At 42.1% G+C, this 20,537-nt stretch overlaps 1 protein-coding gene across 1 annotated transcript in view; it reads left to right on the forward strand.

Moving 5' to 3' along the window:
• MYO1D (myosin ID) overlaps positions 1-20,537 on the forward strand; it is a 273,264-nt gene that overhangs the window by 66,530 nt on the left and 186,197 nt on the right. Inside the window, exons 2-3 of the mRNA XM_070394306.1 lie at positions 15,647-15,855; positions 17,623-17,716. Coding sequence (XP_070250407.1) covers positions 15,647-15,855; positions 17,623-17,716 — 303 coding nt within the window. The remainder of the gene's footprint in view (positions 1-15,646; positions 15,856-17,622; positions 17,717-20,537) is intronic.

The following is a 20,537-nucleotide window of genomic DNA, read 5'->3' on the forward strand; positions in this document are numbered from 1 at the left end:
ATACGTAAATACTGATTTTACGACGTAAATCTTAAGGTCAACGTTTGGCTGCAAAGGGAACTTCCTTGCTTGTCTTTTTTTTCTAATTACAGTTGACATTCGATATGATTTCATATTAGTTTCAGGTGTACAGCATAGTGGTTAGACAACCATATACTTTACAAAGTGGTGCCCCCCCCCCATCCCCCCGGCACTGCTTATGCTCTGATTTTAAAAATTAAATTTTAAAAGTTTCAAATGAAAAGTCTTTGTTCTTTTGAGTCCTGACTGGTCTCTTGGTAATTGCCGTGTTTGAACCAGCTTCTTTATGAGAGGGAGCCCTCGGTCAGGTTCCTTTAAAAAGCTGTTTCACAGATGTTGCTTTGCGGTAGGGATCAGCCTTGCCAGCTCCATCTTCCTTTTTCATGAGCACTGTGTCGTCTCGATGGCCTCACTTCCTCTGCAGGAGAATGACTCCAGGATCCTGGGGTCGGGTCATTGTTTTACACAGTGTCTGTTACCTATTTATGGTATTAGAACTTGCTGTTAGTCATCACCAGATATTTAATGGGAATTAACATTCCACCTGGCCTCTGGTAGTGTTTAGTGTGCTATATACAAGTCACAGATGAACCTTTTTTTTTTTTTTTTCCTGAACTAGTTTTATTATTTTTAAACATTAGTCCCATTTTTAAATTAGATAATAACACTTAAAAATCCACTGTTTGTAGGTCCTGGCTGAGTAGCTCACTTAGTGAGAGCATTTGATCCCAGGTCAGGGCACATGCAAGAATCAACCAATGAAAGCATAAGTAAGTAGAACGACAAATCCATGTCTCTTTCTCTCTCGGTTCTCCATCCTCCCCCTTCGCCCTCTCAACCTCCCTCCTTCCCTTCCTCACTCTCTCTAAAATCAGTCAATAAATTAAAAATCCACGATTTCTATCTTCTTTTGAAAAATCAGTTCTGGCACAACTTGGTCCACATTTCAAAATAAGAATTATCTATTAGGTATTGTAAACAAGGTGCTCCCTTTATGTAGGGCACATGCTTGTCCATCCCACCATGTCACAAGGACTTATCTCCTTTCTGCTTCACTCATCTGGTGGCCTGGCTTCCATAGAGAGCTTGGTTTGATTATTGGGCTCCTGTGTAGTGGTATGATTTACCCACCAAATCTAAAGCCATGACAAAACAAAGCCTGCAGCTATCCCAGCACCATCAGTTACCTTTCCTAACTTGAATTAGGTATTGTTTGAAGAACAAAATGATGTATAGTTCTGTGGCTGAAATAAGTTGATTGATCTCAGAAACAGATTATTATAATCTGCATAAATAAAATGTGTGCATACATATACATGTGAGACTAACAAATATGTTTGAAATCATCTGAGTGAAGGATATTTGGGAGTTTTTTTTAATGCTGTTCTTACAACTTTTATGTTTGAATATACAAATATTTTTTAAAAATCAAAGCTAAATCTCAACCACAGATTGTCAACAGCGAGAAAGGTTATTTTTTTTCCTCCCCAAGTGATTAATCTTTTAGTCAGAATTTGAGGAAAGGGAGCATTTAAAGCCAACCTAATTGATACCATGTCTTACAAATTATTTTTCAAGGGGAAAAAATGTTTTCTTCTAGTAGATATTAAGGCTACAACTTAGAAAAATATTTTTTGTATGCATTAACAACCAAAACCATTTGTCTCTGCATCTGATTGCTAGTACCCTGACATAAGAGTGCGCTCAGAGTATAAATAAGTGCATTGCCTCACTGTACCCAGAGAAGGGCCTTATTAGCAACCTGTATAGATATCTGCTGAAGTGTAGGCATCTGCATAGTAGATATTTTTTAAAAGCCACCATATTGTCAACAGAGCACAGAGCTGAGCTGTTTGTGTATTTGTGGTGATGGATTTATGCCAGTTTAACCCCACGCTTTGGTCTAATCTGTGGTCTGCGTCTCTTGGCAGCTAAAAGGTAAAAGCTGTGGTCCACGCACCCACGAAGGACAGAGATAAATACTCGTTAACACTGATGTTCATTCTCCGAGTTTTCCCAAATAAGCAGACCTACTTGCCCCAGGTTTGGAGAGTGGAAGCCCCTTGGGTCTAGCTGTGGTATCCTTCTGCCATGTCCCTGTCATTCTTTGAGAACTTCCTTACTTTCTGGCTCACTACAATTCCAGGCTTATCTTGGGCCTTCCCTGTCCCAGTGAAGAAATCAGCCATTTCTCCAAAAAGCCTTGGTGTGGGATGTGGAAAGCAAGACCTGGGTAGTAGGCGTGGTTGTTGCTCCTGGTGTGTTACTGCTTTTAGACTTTGTCAGCAAACAGAGCTGGGGGTGTGGGGAAATACGCACACTCGCACACACAGACGCACGTGTGGGTGTTTCTCTTTCTTTGTCTATTTATATTAAATACCACAAGTTCACATTGACATCCCTCATTTCATTCCAGCACCATGGGGTTGCTTTTAGCCTTCTCCCTCCCATAGCTGCCATTTCCTTCTGCAGTCGTGAGAAGCCTGCCTCCCATCATCCTCAGCACATCCGCTCATGTTCTCAGTCTCCTTGTATGTAACTGATTTCCCCACCACCTGGGCCACCTCCTCACCCCCTACCCTGCCGGACACCCCAGCGGCACCAGTGCAATCCCGACCCTGGCCCCACCACACAGGTGGGCTGAGCCAGCAGAATCCTCGGCCCCAGATCCGCCAGACGTGCTGGCCACGCTGGCCAAATCCTTGACTTTTTAAACTTGGACGAATTATAAGCAAAAATTTGAGACAAAGTATTTCCTGAAATTATAAAATAAGAATATTAATAGTTTTAGCTATTTGACACGGGTTAGTTTCCATTCTTATTCACAGAGGACAGTGGAACCTTAGTAAAGATTTGGAAGTATTGGTATTTATAAGTAGGCTTAGGTTTCCTCTTACTTCTTGAGACGTAATATCACCAGGCGGGTAGAGCGTAGAGAAACTGCTTGCTGCTAAAATGAGCAAGGCTGAGCTGGAGGACAGCCACTTTCTGAGGGCAGCTGACACTTTCCTTCTTGGTCTATGGAGCTCTGGATTCACAATTATCGTCGTCGTTGGGGTGACACGTAAACAAAAAATAAATATTAGAGTATTTTCTTAAATTGGCAACCCATCTACTTACATTCCTTTCTCGGTTTGATCTAGCAATAAAAATGATTTAATTTCTGCTTTAGGAACTACAAAAAAAATTAGGGAAAATTATTTGTTTTTTCCATTTCCTGATGTATTTGATCTGTTTTTAGTTTTTGACTCTTTTCTTTGCCACCACATTCTTATTCTCTTAGTTCACTTCCTGGTGTCTGGTATTCCTGAGCACAGACCACACTTCGTTATTTTCACAAGTGGAGGACTGACTGGATAATGAAGAGTGGTAGATTATCATGTTTGTCTTTGGAATGTGTTGATTTTTTTTGAAATTGAATATGGGCCCATTTAATACTTTGAAGGTTTTTTTTGTGTTTGTTTTCTTTTTTTTTTCCTAATGAATCTCTTAATGGTTCCAGGTCTCTCCTTCTTTAGTAAATATTCCCTTGGATCCCACAGCGGTGTACTAGGAATGAATAATAATAAATTAAAAAGAAATATGGCTCACCATTTCTTAGGAAACGCAATTACAATATAGGAATAAGCTGTAAAATGCAGCATCTCAAATATCATTTAAAAATGAAAGCTGCCACCCTAACCTGTGCACCAAAAGGTTACTGATTCAATTCCTGGTCAGGGCACACACCCAGGTTTCGGGCTAGATCCCCAGTAGGAAGTGTGCAGGAGGCAGTCAGTTTATTATGTTTATCTCCCTCTCCCTTCATCTCTCTCTCTAAATATCAATAAAAATATATTTTAAATGAAAAGTCTCTGCAGACTGGAATAGTTGATGTCTTTCACCTTTTCTGTCCTCTTTAAATTCCTCCTAATTCAGCTGCCTCCTTTTTACTATAAAAACTCAACCCCCAAACGAACAGCCATTATCGAGGAGACCCCATGAGCAGTGTCAAAAGAGCATAGAAGAGTTAGGAGGCTTTAGCTAAAATTAGAAATGGCAAAATTTTATCCAAGGGCCTTAGGATTTGCAAGTCGGTAAACACCGCCAGGTGTCCCAAAGAAAACGTGGAGAGCTCGTATCGTAAACAGTACATTTTTGAGATGAATCAGTCCTGTGTTCGTCGCCTCTGGTTTGGTCTGAGGTGGTTACCTTCCAGATGTCCAGTGGCCTGTCTGGGTAATGGCTGTCAGGTGGTCTGTGCAGGGAAACCTTCTCTCCCAAGGTCTTTACCTGAAGATTCTTTCCTGGATTATCTCTCGTATTTACAAGCCTCCAGGTATCGATGCACTGGAAGACCCAAAAGTGTCCGTCCCAGGCTAGTTAAAGCAAGGATGGAATCATGTCCTCATACCTTCACCAACTTGATTTTTAGTAACTTATGGACATCATCCTTTTCTCAGCAGCATTTGGTATGTCACTTGGGGATGCCGTCTGATGTTCTTCATTTCCCCTTAGGGGTCGTGGACCTCAGAGACGGGACAGTATTGCCACTGGCCCTGGGAAGGGCTCTGGGCCTGCAGACACTCCCAGCTGGAATACTGAGTGTGCCCGTTTAACCTCCCTCCCTCCCCAGGGCTACTGTCCACAGTCCAAAGGCAAGGCCACCTACACGACATAGGTTCTACACTGCTGATAGGGGAAAAGAAGTTAACCCCTCGCTCTACCTTAGACACAAGGAATGTTATTATTTTTTTTTTAATGCTTTACAGAGGAAATGTGGCCTTAATGGGTGTTACAGACGTCTGACAAGCAGAGCCAAGAAGAGCTGCTGACAACATTGCTGGCCCGTCAGTCAGTCATTCAATAAATATTTTTGCTGGTTTTAACATCCCCTGCTCAATTCTATGGTGGCGCAACAGAAACAATAGCCTGACCACATAACTTTGGTGCATGTGTGAAACATTCAGGGTTTCCCCTACTCTTATGTAATCCATTCTGTGGTAGAAATACATCTCCCTTCCAGGCCGGTCCGTGGGAAGCGTTGCTTTGTCATTCAGACTTCTCCAAGCAGAGGTGATAATTAGGTGGTTGGTTAAATGTATGGTCATTTTCTTCTTACCTGTAACTGGGTGTATGGTGCCAACAAAAGGAGGTTTTGGAAGGTTTTCTATTAATATTTAACAAACATAATTAGCAACATATGTGAAAAACAGCTGAGGTGGTTCTTGGCACAGTAAGTGCACAGTAAATATCAGTTCAGTGTGTCTTTCTTTATTGAACTTACCACAGGTGTTGTCACAGTAACTGAAATGGAAATAACTCGATCACTGACTACTTGAGCGTTTATTTCTCTTCAGCCACAATGACTACTCAGATTGTACCCAAAACTGAGTAGATTCAATAACACCTGGAAAAACCTTGCTCTAAATACATCAAAGCCATCACATGTTATGCAAAAGTGATGTAGTAGACTGATTAGGTTTTCGGTCATTTACTAAATTAGGCATAGTTGTTAAAAAGTGACAGTGTGTACCTGTTAGGTTAGCTGTAACCCGGAGAGCACCAGGGCGTGGAATGCCTAAGTACAGTGTAAGGCAAAGAGGCTTCTGATGAGTATGAATGTGAGGGTGGGATGGGCTAAGACTCTTCCTACATTTATCCTTTTTATTTTCAGTCCTCAGATATCTGTGAGATTGTTCGTTTTTTATTTTGTTTTTGTTTTTTAACATATTTTATGGATTTTTTTTACAGAGGAAGGGAGAGGGATAGAGAGTTAGAAACATCGATGAGAGAAACATCGATCAGCTGCCTCCTGCACAACCCCTACCAGGGATATGCCCACAACCAAGGTACATGCCCTTGACCTGAATCAAACCTGGGACCCTTCAGTCCGCAGGCCGACGCTCTATCCACTGAGCCAAACCAGTCAGGGCTGTTTGTTTGTTTTTAAAAAGAGTGTTCGGTACAATAGTATAAGTGGTTTATGGTCTTATTTAAAATGCATATTGTTATCAACTCACATAATTGTGCATTCCTGCCAAAGGGTTTTCTGACTTAGATCCAGGTATCCTGCTTCTTCCTGGGCAGTGTTGATTTATAAATAGGCTAACTCCTTGGTTAAGGCAAATTCCAGTTAACTACTCCCCTAGGCATTCCTACTAGCCAAATGGTTACTGTAATAGAAGTCCTCTTTTAAATGAAATGGATGGAATGGAATAAATGCATAACTTGAGCCCCATGTTAGAGAAATTATATTTATTACTTGTGCATCAGAAGAGAAAATATAGTGTCATCTTACTAATAGGAAAGTTTCATTTTTATGTTTTGGTCTAAATCTTCCTGCCTGTCGTTATTAGGCATTCGGCATTTCAGCGATCGATAACACTATTGTAATTTATTCATAGGCTGACAGTGTAAAATATATAATATCTTGCTTGTGGTGTGTTTGTTTGCTACTCACTTTAATGGCGTGTGAATATTTAAATGTCCGTCTATTGGTCTGAGGGTCTGTAGTTCCTTAGGACTCTTACAGGCCCTTCTAGTGGCTTCACTGCGGTCCAGTTCATTGGTCCCTGCGTTTCCTCTATTAGGATTTTAGCCAAATTGATCAGTTGATTAAATAGTGTTTAAAAGCTGTAGGGTGGCAAAGGATGGTTGGTCAAAACCATTTGCATCCCCTGATATGGTTTTGGTACGCTATAAACCTTTTATAATCTCATGAAAAGGACAGCTTTTCTTGCACGATCAAAGCAGAACCATTTCAGGATTCCCTGGGTTGAAGTTGCAGGTGCTCTGACCTAACAATGACCTCTGCCCAGCGTGGAAATGTCCTCACACCAGCAGTCATGGAGACTGTCCATTGTAAGGTGATTGGCTGACTGGGTGCCCTGTGAGATTTCCCAATATCCTTCCCCTCCTAGTGAAAGACTTGAAATTTGGACCCTTTTCAGACGCTCCAGCCGACAAAACAACAAAACCTGAAAAGCCATGTATTCACAGATGTCAGCCCAGCCTGCTTAGCTGCGGGCATGGTTTGCTGTGCCACATTTGACGGATCACTTTGTATTGTTGAGAATTGTCTCGTTTTCATTGACATATTATGATAAAATGTTCTGTTTCCTCTTGCCAAGTGAATGAGTTGGTAAAAGTATCTTTCATAGTCAAGAGAATCATTTAGACAGTGTTCTGAGGGCTAGCTATTTATTTATTTATCTGTCTGTCTATCTATCTATTTATTTATTTATTTAATTTTTTAACCAAATTGCCTGGGACCTTAGTACAGAGCCTTTCTGGGGAGAAAGGGTTGTATTTGTTTCTACTGTTTTCTTACAATAGGAATATGGAGCCACCAAGCGACTTGACATGATCCAATTTAGTTACTAAAAAAACTTTAAAATAGAACCCCGGTATGTGTCCTACCGCTTTAAGATGCTTTTCTTGCTTTTCCGTTGCATGTGGTCTCCCTGCAGCATTTGCCCACCTTGCCTGGTGCTTGTTATTGGTTGCCCTCCCTGTGTTTGCTGTCCTGGGTGGTTTTCCTTTTGTGTCCAAGGGTTTCATTCGATTGTGAGAGAAAGAAAAGTGAAAGACATCTCGACTGGATAGCTCTCAGATAATTCCGACTCAACACAGCCTGTCCAAACCACGGCCACCTCCTAAAACTCTGCTTTTCTTCTCCTGTCCCTGTTCTCAGTACACAGCTCTGTGGCCTGCTCCGTGGCTCCCGTGAGAAGCCCTGACACCTCCCTCTTTCTCGCCTCTCACATCCCGCAAGTTATCCGGGCTCATCAATTCTGCTTCCTCTCTTAAAGACAGTCCCTTCTCCATCTCCACTGCTCCATCCCAGCCCACACGGCAATCTGCCCGTCCTGGGACTAACGACTCCGTAGCCTCCTCTCTGCTCTCTCCTTCCCACCCTGCGGTCAGAGGGGGCTTGCAAAAAAGCCACTGTGATCAGTACTTAAAGCACTGCCCTTGGCCCAGCTGGCGTGGCTCAGTGGTTGAGCGTAGACCTATGAACCAGGAGGTCACAGTTCGATTCCCGGTCAGGGCGCATGCCTGGGTTGCGGGCTCGATCCCCAGTGTGAGGCGTGCAGGAAGCAGCCAGTCAATGATTCTCTCTCATCAGTGATGTTTCTATCTCTCCTTCTCCCTTCCTCTCTGAAATCAGTAATAAAAAACAACAACAACTCTGCCCTTAGAATCAAGGCCAAACCCCCTGCAAGGCCTGATGCACATTCCACCCTCTCCCCGCACACACCTTGCTGTCTGTGCTGTGGAGCAGCCCCATTGTCCTGCTCTGGTTCCTCAGACACTGGTCCCCTCCCACCCCCCGTGGGGTGCATGTCCCTTCGCCTCTCATTGAGTGTCTGTCCCTCTCGTTACCTTGCCATGTGGCGGAGACAGCACATGGCCTGTTCCCCCTCTCCCCGTGGCTCCCAGCACACACAGGGCTTGGAATGTGGGCCCGAGTAGCTATGTATTGAATGAATGAACAAATAAACACAAATAAAATGAAAGACAGCAGTCAAACACATTTAGAGTGACGATGTTTCTACAAGGCATGCCTTAGTAAATGACAGAAATGTGTTTTGAAAGAGTAATCCTTATCTTGAAATGTATTTATCAAAAATACATTTTCCTCCATTTACACACATACAGACAAAATGTAAACCACATTCAGCCGGGCGTCTGCTGACCACACGTTCTGGCTAATACCTTTCGTGCTGCCCACGTGAAGAGGTGTTGGTCTCGAGAAGGAAACCAAGACCTGAACTCAGGAAGTCAGTAAAACCACCGCCAGCGCCCTCACTGGTTGCCTATGTCTGTGGAGGGGCTGTTGGCTTTAGGGGGTCCTTAGGAACCGCTAGTACACTTGCCCGCCACGATGCCAAGCGGGCCCGTGATTCATCGTGATAACAGAAGCCACCCTTGCTGTGAGGATAAACAACACAGCCCAGAGGCCGCGCGCTGGCCCAGGGACCTGGGCGTAGGAAGACGGCTCCTGCCGTTCAGACAGCCCAGCCCGCAGTATTGCTTAGAATGAGAACAGGACTTCGTGTTATTGCCCTCTTACCACCGGTAGTGTGCCGAGCGTTCCAGCGCGTGGGGTATCTCGTTTCCTATGACAGTGCTGTGAGGTCACCGCTCCTACTGCCCTACTTTTCAGATGAAGAGAGTGGGGCACAGAATGTTATACATCTGACACTAATATAACATTGTCCACTGTGATTGAGAAATAAATCTAAAAGAAAGAGAAAGTGGGACCCAGAAAGGTTAAGTAACGTACACACAGTCATAGAGCTAGTTAGTGCTGACTGCAGGTGATGAGGTGCACTTCTTTTTTTTTTTTTTAGGGTTAGGGTTAGGGCTAGAGTTAGGGCTAGGGCTAGGGCTAGGGCTAGGGCTAGGATTCGAGGTGCACTTCTTAAGGCACCCTTTCTGTCCCCTGTTGGGGAGGGACCAGGGATACCATGTGCTCCACTGGGGGGCAGTGAGGTGTTTCCCCAGCATTCTCTTCCAAGATTCAGTATGTTAAAAAAAAAAAAAAAAGTCAAAATAAAGTGTCCTCTTCTAGGTGTTCTTAAGGCAGTGGAAGCCGAGGAGTGCCTAGAGCTACCTATATGGAGATTGTGTAATCACAGAACTAGTTCAGATGTCAAATAACTTCTATTTTAGGATGCTGGCTTTGAACCAGCCTCCCACTTCTAAAGCTGGGTGAGGTATCCTTTCTCTGAAGATTCCATAGCATCCTTTCTATCTTTGTTGTTATCTTAAATCTTTTCCGAAACAGTGTAATGGTGTGTGTGTGAGAGAGCGAGACAGAGAGAGAGAGAGAGAATGAGTGTAAGAGGAGAATGATAAATAAAAAATATGTAAATTTTAAACCATCTATCCTGTGAAATTTGAACTATACAGCACTGTGTATGCAGACCTTCGAGTATAATAATGCAATGCCTTATTCTTCTCCGTAACTCGGGCTCTTGGCCTCGTGCCTGGCACTTATTAGTTACTCAGATGTTTATGAATATACACAATCAGTAACTAGCAGAGCCAGGATTCAAACCCGGCGCCGCGGGGCTGTGGGACGAAAAAGCTCATAATCTCTCTGACACACAGTCCCTGCCCAGCTCAGGAACGTGCAGTCTAACAAAGGGGGTAAAACAGGTCGAGTCCGTCCCATGGAGACGGTGATTTTGCCAGAAGCAAGATGCCTTCACCCTTTTGAGAGATCCTCATCTAAGAACCAGGGAAGGTGAACTGAACCGAATTGAAACTTGGCAGTTTGCTCATGAACATTGCAAAAGTTCGGTGCCTCGGGAAAGAAAGGGGTCAAAGTTCTGTGTACTTTGAAAGTAAAACTGCAATATAGGGTGCCCTTTCGACATGGGCCAGCATCTTTGGCTAACCACACCCAGGAGACAGAAACTCACACGTCATCAGTGGAAGTTTCAATTGCGGCAACTTCTTTGGAGAATAGTATGATAGTCATTCCTAACTTTAAATTGCACATACCCTTTGAACCAGCAACTTTAAGTGTAGAAATGTTTGCTACAGATATATATATATATATATATATATATATATATATATATATATATATATATATATATATAAAGAAATATATGCCATTATATTATAGTTGCATTGTTCCTAGTACCAAAACATTGTTTGCGGCCTAAATGTTCATCCATTAAGGCTTGGTTATATTATATGATATGAAATTAAATACTATTGCAGGCATAAAAAAATGAAACTGTTCTCTTTATATGAAATAAGAAATACATAAATTTTAAACCTAGATAGCTATTTTAATTAGAGAGAAAAAGGTCACTTGTGTAAAAAACTGTGTGTGTGCATATGCGCGTGTATGAATAAACTATTTCTAGAAGAGTTCACAGGAAACTCTTCTAGATGAGGTGAACTGAACCGAATTGAAACTTGGCAGTTTGCTCAGGAACATTGCAAAAGTTCGGTGCCTCGGGAAAGAGAGGGGTCAAAGTTCTGTGATGAGGGAAGCTGTGTAAAAGATGAAACACTTGTCACTAGCTCTTCATTTTTGTCTTTTGAATCTATTCCCAAGTCTGTGTTGTCTATTCAAGATGAATAAAATTTTAATCCTACTGCATAAAGAAGCTTGGAAATTGGATTTTTGTGAGCAACTTTTAATTCTGATATAATTTCAGATGTACTGAAAAATTGCAAGAATACCACCAGAAACTTCCTTGGAGCAGGCCTTGTGCTTAGCGGTTATGTCTCTGACTTCTTATAATCTGGAATATTATTCAGCCCCTTTCTCTGTTTTCTTGACTGCAAAACTTTTCAGTTCTTTTGTAGCATGTGCTTCAGTGTAGGTTTGTCTTAGGCTCCCTCCTGATTGGACTCAGGTTCTATGCTGTTGGATAGACACTACAGCAGTGATTGCTGTGTCCTTCTCACTGCAGCCCAAAAGGAGGCGCTGTGCTCGCCGGGGATCTCAGCCCCAGGTGTGGGAGACCAGGCTCTCTCCTTCAGGGCACCCGCAAACGTTTTCAGGTCACTTCGTGGCACTGGAGGTGGGGATTTGAATCCCTAACCTCATCCATTACATTCACCACTTTGTTCAGCAACGGTAGGAGCTACCAGCCTACCTCATACACAGGGTATCCCCCCAAAATGTATACACACATTTTGAATAATCATAAAGGCACGTTTATTAAAATACATTTCCTTTTCGAAATTGAGCTCTCAGCTGTTACAGTGTGTATACATATTTTGGGGAACACCGTGTTTTGTTAGTTTTCCAAAAATGTTCTGAAGTGTCATACACACAGTCACCCAGCTCCTGGCTCCGTATAAGAGGCCGGTGAGGAGTATCCACTGCAGATCGTTCACATTTCTCCGTGGCCAGCTCACACCCTGGGCTGTCAGTGCTCTCTACTCCTGGAAACAGAGTCCTTCTAGTGGCTGTTGTTTAAATAAATGTTTCCAAATTCTTGTACAAAAAGACTGTTGTCCTCCTCCGGAGGCATTCTTACATTTTCTCTGTTGCCACTCATTAATTCAAAACCCTTTTGGAACCTCGTTTTTCATTCAGAAGCCAGTGGAAAACAGCTGGCCCATTCGATAAATAGTTTTGAACTTCTTAAAAGAAATTCAGCTTTCAACATCAATGGCTGTTCAGCTTATTTGAACTCTTTGGGGGAGTTCCCAAGAAAATGTCTGAACAGAGCAAATACCGTCATCCTGGCGTTCTTGATGGGGTCTTGGCGTTCGACATGGGGTATCAAGACCGGCTTCCTAGAGGAGCTGATGTGGAGGCTTTTGAAGAATTGAGAACCTGCCAAGCAGCTGGGGGAGGAAGAGACCAGGTGGGGAAAGGACAGAATGAACCCCAGGAGCAAACCATGAAGTCATGGTGCTCGTGGGAACTATAAACAGCTCATTAATGTGGAGGTGAGCTTGGTAGAGAAAGAGGAGACGGGGAGGTGTTGATGGGTAATTAGGAGAGTCACGTGAAGAGAACCTAAGACCAGAACACAGAAGACCTTGTACTCTGCTCTGGAGTTCACAGACTTCTCTTTAGGGCTCCTCATTGAAAGGGCGTGCGGTCATCTTGGCCACGGCAGTACATGCTTTCATTATCTTACCTGTCATACTCTGCTGTTATTATCTATTTGCAGTACTTCCCTGTTCTTTTTCTTTTCTTAAATCCCAGAGTCCAGGCCCCAGTGTCTGGTACAAAGTCGATCTTGGTCTCTTGTAAGCGGTGGCATCTTCCCATGGATCATTACAGCATTTGCCCCTGGAGGCAAACGGGGCAGGTGACCACATTACCTCCGGGAAGCTGACTTCATCCCCGAAGACTTTCCAGAGCAAATTGAAACCTTGGATTGGTGTTCATGCGTCTGCTGGCACCCTCTAGCGGTCGTTTTCAGCCTAAGCAAATTAAAATTTCGTCTTTGATAACCATGGTTTCAAATAAGATACGCCTGGGATGTTTTGTAAGGGGTGAAGCTTTGTATTTAATACCGTATTTGGATGAACCTTTGACTCTCTCTCCAAGTTAATAATTATGCCTGTGATCGTTCTGTCCGTGTGTTTTCCATGTCACCTAGAACTTTTAATTAACAAAATCATTTAATTTGAAATAAAGTGAATTTTGGGGAAAGTCATGATTAGACAGACCTGGACTCTTAGAACATTCTAATCTCATGTGTTATTTGCTGTACCTCTTAGTCACCAAGTTCCACACTCATGAGGTAATTTTTTCTAATATTCTTTTCTCTTCTCTTCTCTTCTCTTCTCTTCTCTTCTCTTCTCTTCTCTCTCTCTCTCTCTCTCTCCTTTTCTCTCTTCCTTTTTTCCTGTGTGGACAGTGTTTTGTAAAACTAAAAGAATCCTGTTTTGATTTGTTTTTGACTCTTATCCTTGAAGACAGCTGTTGAGCATGTCATGCAAATTTGAAGGTTAAGCTAGACAGGCTGGGTAGTGAGCCTTCGCTTTTTATTACTTTTGTGTGTCTTTGAGCATGAGCTGTGTAGACATTTTGCTTGTGACTAGCCACTGGTTTATTGGCGCAAGCGAATGATCACCGGATTAATTCCTTGTGTGTTGGGATTGCTGTGATTTAAGTAGCAATGATAATAAAATGAAAGCATTTATTAAAAATCTCCTTCCTGCATAACATAATTGGAAACATAAAATTAATTGCCTCTTTTTTAAAGTCCTTGCACAGTGCCAGGGGGAGAGGGGTGTAATTATCACCATCTCACAGATGAAGAAGCTGAAACACCTGGAGGCTAAGTAGCTTTCCCGAGGTCTCATGGTTAAGGTTAATAAGTTTGCAATGTGAGCATTCAGACCCAGATGCAGAGGACTTGCAGCCACCCTTAAACTTGCTCACAGTCGGAGGATGCACAGGAAAACCACTGCAGAAAAAGGCACAGAAAACCCTGGTGCGGTTCATAGCTCCTATTTAAATATACGCCACCACTTGATAGAAATCTTGGTTTTAATTTACTGTTGACATTATCAACATCTGTTTGTTTCCACTCCTAATTATAGCCACAGCCTTCGTTGTCATGCGAAGGAAGTTGAAGGTACTTTTTGGCCTTGTGGTCCCAAAGGCTTAAGGTTCTTGCCCTGCCGCACTGGCCCCACAGCAAGCGTGCTGGAGACACGGCTGCTGCCCAGGTCAGCGTTCTGCCCATCGTGGCGCTCCCTGCAGGCTGCTCTCGGGAAGTGACGTGTGTGTCTGCCTGTGGTCTCGGCAGGTGGAGTGTGATGGTGGCAATCACTTGTCCACTTGGGTGTTGGCCTAGCTCCGGTTCATATATGTTTATATGTGTGAGTTGATATGTACATAGTGACTGTGTCTGGGCTTTCTAAATTTAAAAATCTTTTCTTTGTAAATGTAGACACGTATGCTAGGCATTGGGTTTTGTTTGGGGGGGGGGTGTTACTCTTTTTTTCTTTGTTCCTATGGCTTCTTCCAACTCCCCACATGGCCTTCCTCCTCTTTACCCTATTATATGTATAAAGGATACATAAGACATGGCATGCAGTCTTCAATATTTTTCATGCTTTTGTAATCATGTATAAAATATATCTATGTGCAGTTACATATGCCAATCATATATGGGGTGGCTTGTTAGCCTTTTATGGTAAAAAGGTAGGATCATATTATAAAAACTTTTTAAAACCCATAAACCTTAAGACCAGTTATCCCATTCTGGTGATCTGTCCAATAGAAATAAAAGCACTGATTCGTAGGGTTTTTCTTATTTGTTTTTTAAATATATTTTTATTGATTTCAGAGAGGAAGGGAGAGGGGGAGAGAGAGAGAGAAACATCAGTGATGAGAGAGAATCATTGATTGACTGCCTCCTGCACTCCCCCTACTAGGGATGGAGCCCACAACCGAGGCATGTGCCCTTGACCAGAATCAAACCCAAGACCCTTCAGTCTGCAGGCTGACGCTCTATCCACTGAGCCAAATCAGCTAGGCCTGATTTGTAAGGTTTTGTGTCAGGAGTGTTTTCTACAGTGTTATTCAAAATAGCAGGAAGGAAGGGGGGTGGTTAAATAAATAATGACTACCCACCCCATGGGATTTTAGGCAGCCATTCAAAAAATGGATTTGACTTATGCCAGAAACGTCTCCTCTGCCATCCTCTCTGTTATGGATTCACCGTTTTTTGTCCCTTTTCTGACATTTGAGTGGGGTTTCAAGAGGGAAGAGAAATACATGTATTTGGACCTTTTTCTGTATAATTGAAAATCTGGCTCAGTTGATGCAAGACCTGGTTTAACTTAATTTTTCTTCCTAGAGCGCTTAGGTTGTCTCCAGCTGTCCCTCCTTCCCCCTCTTACTGTACCTTCTCTGTTTTGGAAATTAGGAATCCCCTGCCCCTCACAGAATTAGATTCTTTCTTCTTTCTTGGCTTCTGACACCTACTGGGCCTTCCCAGCAGCAGCCTCTCAGCCCAGCCTCAAACGGTCATCTCTAAACTGCAAACTCAGAACCAAGGAGACAGCAGTTCAGAAACTTTGTGCCTGTGGCGTTTGGATTTTCTTGGAGAGAAGAGATGCACAGGAAAAAAAGAAATAGCATCTCTGTGTAACCTCGTCTACGTCTTCCGTTTCTTTTACTTCTGCACAGGTTTGAAAAGGGGCGCATCTACACATTCATCGGAGAAGTTGTCGTTTCTGTAAATCCCTACAAGTCGCTGAACATCTATGGGCGAGAGACGATTGAGCAGTATAAAGGCCGGGAGCTGTACGAGAGGCCGCCTCACCTGTTTGCTATTGCCGATGCCGCCTACAAGGCCATGAAGCGGAGATCCAAAGACACTTGTATTGTGATATCAGGTATTTTAGGGAGGGGCTCCCCTGTACTTCCAAGGTTAGACTGTATTTCATTTATTAGGCACTCAAGGATCCAAATGTTTCATTAGATCTTTTTTTGAAGTTAGAAACGTAAGCAATTTTTAGAAGAAAAAAAAAATGTGACGAACATACAAAATTATTTATATCATTTCCCACCACCCTCTAGTCTTGGTTCATTTACAAAATACATGTTACGTTTGGATGGGCCTCTAGACAGTTTTGTAGACTGAGCTGCCATGGAAATTCCTTCCATCTCAAACACATAAAAGCACCGGACAAATTGTAACAAAAGTTATTTTAGGTAATGACAGGGCGAAACCGAGAAAATGAAATCCTGGTACCAAGAATGAAAGAATGAGCTCAGTCAGAGTGGTGAAAGGGAGCTAGTGTTGAGGGGGCCCCGAAATAGGCCCAGAGAGCTGGGGGTGCGCCACCAGGAGGGAGACGGACCCCAAAGGCCCAAGGAGGGGAGCTGACCCAGGAGGGCTTCCCCCAAACTGTGGAAACTTCTTCTGGTGCTACTGGCACCTCACATTTTGAATGAGTGTCTTTATACTTTTGAAAACATTTTTATGATCTTTATTCCATTTTGATTATTGCAACAGCTCTGAGTGGTAGGTAAAGCAGTTGTGTTTCTACTTCAAGGGTCAGAAGAGTTAGGAGTTAGAGAATGATAGCCTAGGACTACATTCTATGAAAACAAACTATGTTAAGCAATATTGCCTGATTGTATTAAGTGAACACAAAAAGTCCGTTCCCTTAGACTATCTCTCTCCCCCTCCCCCAAAAAAGAATAATTTCAGCAGTAGCACTATGAACAATAGTGTTTATCCTTTTATACCTTTTCTTTCATGTACAAATACATATAGTTACACATGCATATATAATTATGTCGTAAATGCACAATTATAGAATTATGTTATAGCTGCTATTACATACCTTGTTTTTTTCACTTAACAGAATATAATGGACACCTTTTCATCAGATAATTGTGTAGTAGTCTACCAAATCATAGTTTATTTCCCCTATCCTCTATTTATGAGCATATTATTTTCAGATTTTAGCTATGATATGTAGCCAGCAAAAAGCCTTTTGAAAAGTACGATGACTATTACTATACTAGTATTTTATTATTTCCACAGTATAAATATTTACAGGTAGAATTTTGGGGTCAGAAGGTATAAACATTTAAAAATTGGGGTAGGTAATTCAAAATTGACCTTTTCTTCCCCCTTTTACCAGTTGTCATGCTTTTTCTGTGATACCATGTGTCTGAAGCTTGCTTGCTGCCTGTTTTTTGTTGTTGTTTTTTACCAAAATTGCTCTAATTTTCATTTTCTGAAAGAATTATTTTGTCCCCAGTAAAATGAAAAGAAATACTGTTATAGAAAAAAGGTACTATTCATTTAGTTGTGGCTACTTGTTTGAATCATTAACTTACTTTTTTCCTACGAGACAAGAATCACTGCAAAGGGCTAAGACTAGTCTTAGGAACTAGTTTATCACATTTTAGTTCATGATTTTTTTACTAAATATATCTTGATTTGTAATCTATATGTTTCTTTACTTCTACAATAGTCTTATTTTTTTCAACTTGGCTAGAACCAATACCACATCAAGACAGGATGACAAAACTCCAAAAAAGGCAAACATTAAAACATAGGGATTTTAAATAAGTAACTAACATGACAATTTTAAATTACCCCATTAAAAATGAGCTTGCTTAAGCCTGGCACAATTTTCCCCCAGGGGAGAGTGGAGCTGGCAAAACCGAAGCCAGTAAGTACATCATGCAGTACATTGCGGCCATCACCAACCCCAGCCAGAGAGCCGAGATCGAAAGGTAAGGGCAACCTCCTAATGGAGAGAAATTCTGATTAGAGCTTTACTTTCTACATAGAATCGGCTAGACCTAAACTCTGATATGTATCAACTATTTATTGATGATAAACTGCTTTGATTCTCATATCACATGCTGTCTCTACTTGTATTTATATCACTCTATTTCTATATTTGTTTTTATTTTTAAATATATTATTGATTTCAGAGAGAGAGAGAAACATCAATGATGAGAGAGAATCATTGATTGGCTGCCTCCTGCATGTCCCCTACTGGGGATCAAGCCTGCAACTAGGGCATGTGCCCTGATAGGGAATCGAACCTTGACCTCCTGATTCATAGGTCGACGCTCAACCACTGAGCCATGCCAGCCGGGCTCTATATTTGTTTTTAATAGGAAAAAAAGCTGACTACTGTGGTATAAGCTTTACATAAAGATAAAATAAGATTATTCTGAAACAGATGAAAGTGTTTCTTTTCTAGTTTATAACTGCTTCCTTAATTGTTGTATGTGGTCAGCAAAGACATTATAATTCACACTGGCGGTTTTTACGGTGCAAATGCGCCCAGGTTTCTTGCTCTTTCTATTTCTGTCTTTTAAAAGTGGTGTTCTGAGGAGCCCTAGGTCCCTGAGTGTGCAGGGGCTCTGGGAGGCAGATCCATGCCATCATTATTACAACTAGAACTCCTGAATGTAGAGGTTCTAAGTATGATTTATTTTCTGAAAGGGTTTCAGCCACCCCAGGGTGCCACTCACTGCAAGATGAGTAATAGAGCTCCCGGGCACTGCCTGGGGCCCCGCAGTTACCACAGTGACTGGCACATAGTATTTACATTGTAAATGTGTAAGGAATGAATGGATGGGTTTTTCATTTAGTTTTTGTTTGTTTTTTAAAATAAAAATATGGTGTTTTTATTTTATTTTAAAGAGAGAAGAAAGGAGAGGGAGTGAGAGAGAGAAAAACATTGATGTGAGAGAGAAACAGCGATCAGTTGCCTCCTGTATGTACCTCAACAGGGATCAAACCCACAACCTGGGTATGTGCCCCACCCGGGAATCAAAGCAATCCTGTGGTACATGGGGCCAACTGAGCCACACTGGCCAGGGCTAGATGGGTTTATTTTAAAAGAAAGGAAGAAATGTGGCTATAAAGCAACATGACTCAACTTTCTTATGTGGTGTGGACTTTTTGAAGAGAAAAAAGGATTTTTTCAGAGTTGCTACTTTGAAACTCAATATTCCCTCACTGAAGAGCAACACTCCATAAACATATCTCCATCTTCAATTTTATGAATAGAAAGAAGGGATGCTGGTTTGATGTGAGAGAAGAGAATTTAGAGTACACTACCCGATGTGGGCTTTCTTCTTTTTGTTGCAATTGGGCTGGATGGTCAGGGCAGAAGATATATTTTTGTTCTTTGTGACACATTTCCCACTTCTCATTCTGTCTTTGCAATCTAAATAAGACAAAAATATGAGTAAGTTTTTAAAATTTCCTTAAGAGCTCCGGAGAATAACTGGCTGAGAACAAAATTGATTTTATAACTAAACCCAGTTGGTGTAGTGGAATATGGCATACTGGAGGCCCGGTGCATGAAATTCACGCACGGGTAGGGTCCCTAGGCCTGGCTGGTGATCAGAGCCAATCGGGGCCTTCTGGCTGCCAGCCAGGGCCTTCCTTCCGGCTGCCAGCTGGGTCCTCCCTTCCCCGGTTACTCCTGCAGGTATGTTCATATGAGATGAATTCTGTCAGTGAAATAAAAAAGACATAAGTAGTAGGACGAAGTTAAAATATGTCCACCAGGAGAGACTGCTCTGTAAAAGGATAGCAATCATTAAACAATGAATTAGCCGAAGCCGGTTTGGCTCAGTGGATGGAGTGTCGGCCTGCGGACTGGGGGATCCCGGGTTCGATTCCGGTCAGGGGCATGTGCCTGGGTTGGGGGCACATCGCCAGTGGGAGATGTGCGGGAGGCAGCTGATCGATGTTTCCCTCTCATCGATGTTTCTGGCTCTCTGTCTCTCTCCCTTCCTTTCTGTGAAAAATCAATAAAATATATTAAAAAACAAAACAAAACAATGAATTAACTGCGCAGCCAGCATGGGTCAGTGGTTGAACATCAGCCTATGAACCAGGAGGTCACGGCTCAATCTCCAGTAGGGGTCGTGCAGGAGGCAGCCAGTCAAGGATTCTCTCTCATCATTGTTGTTTCTATCTCTCTCCTTCTCCCTTCCTCTCTGAAATCAATAAAAGTATATATATTTTGAAAAATGAATTAACTGATACAAGAGAGATGCCATAGAGCTTCAAATGAAATGATGAGCAATTTGTAAAACAATAAAAACCACACTGATGACATATAAGTAAGTGCAATTAATTTCACAATTCTAGGCTTTATAAGCAAGTACTTTTAGAAGTTGTCTCATTTTCTGTTTCACCCTTTCTTTTCAGAGCACACTATTTTAAGATTATTCTTTATGTAAATAAAACATGTTTATTTAAAAGAAAAACTAAAAATTACAGCATTACATTGGAGGTGAACTTTTCCTGAAATCCCACCCTACCTACCCCATCAGCCTAGGTAACCATAGTGAAGTGTACTGTTCCCTCTAGATTTTTTAAAAGCATTTACTAACACATGTGCATGAGCACATTCACTCACATATGTGTACACCAGCCGTGGGCAAACTACGGCCTGCGAGCCGGATCCGGCCCGTTTGAAATGAATAAAACTAAAAAAAAAAAAAAAAAAAAAAAAGACCGTACCCTTTTATGTAATGATGTTTACTTTGAATTTATATTAGTTCACACAAACACTCCATC

Source organism: Myotis yumanensis, unplaced genomic scaffold (genome assembly GCF_028538775.1).
Source record: "Myotis yumanensis isolate MYYU_CA2020_CCGP unplaced genomic scaffold, mMyoYum1.0.hap1 SCAF_16, whole genome shotgun sequence".
In the NCBI taxonomy this organism is placed as follows: domain Eukaryota; kingdom Metazoa; phylum Chordata; class Mammalia; order Chiroptera; family Vespertilionidae; genus Myotis; species Myotis yumanensis.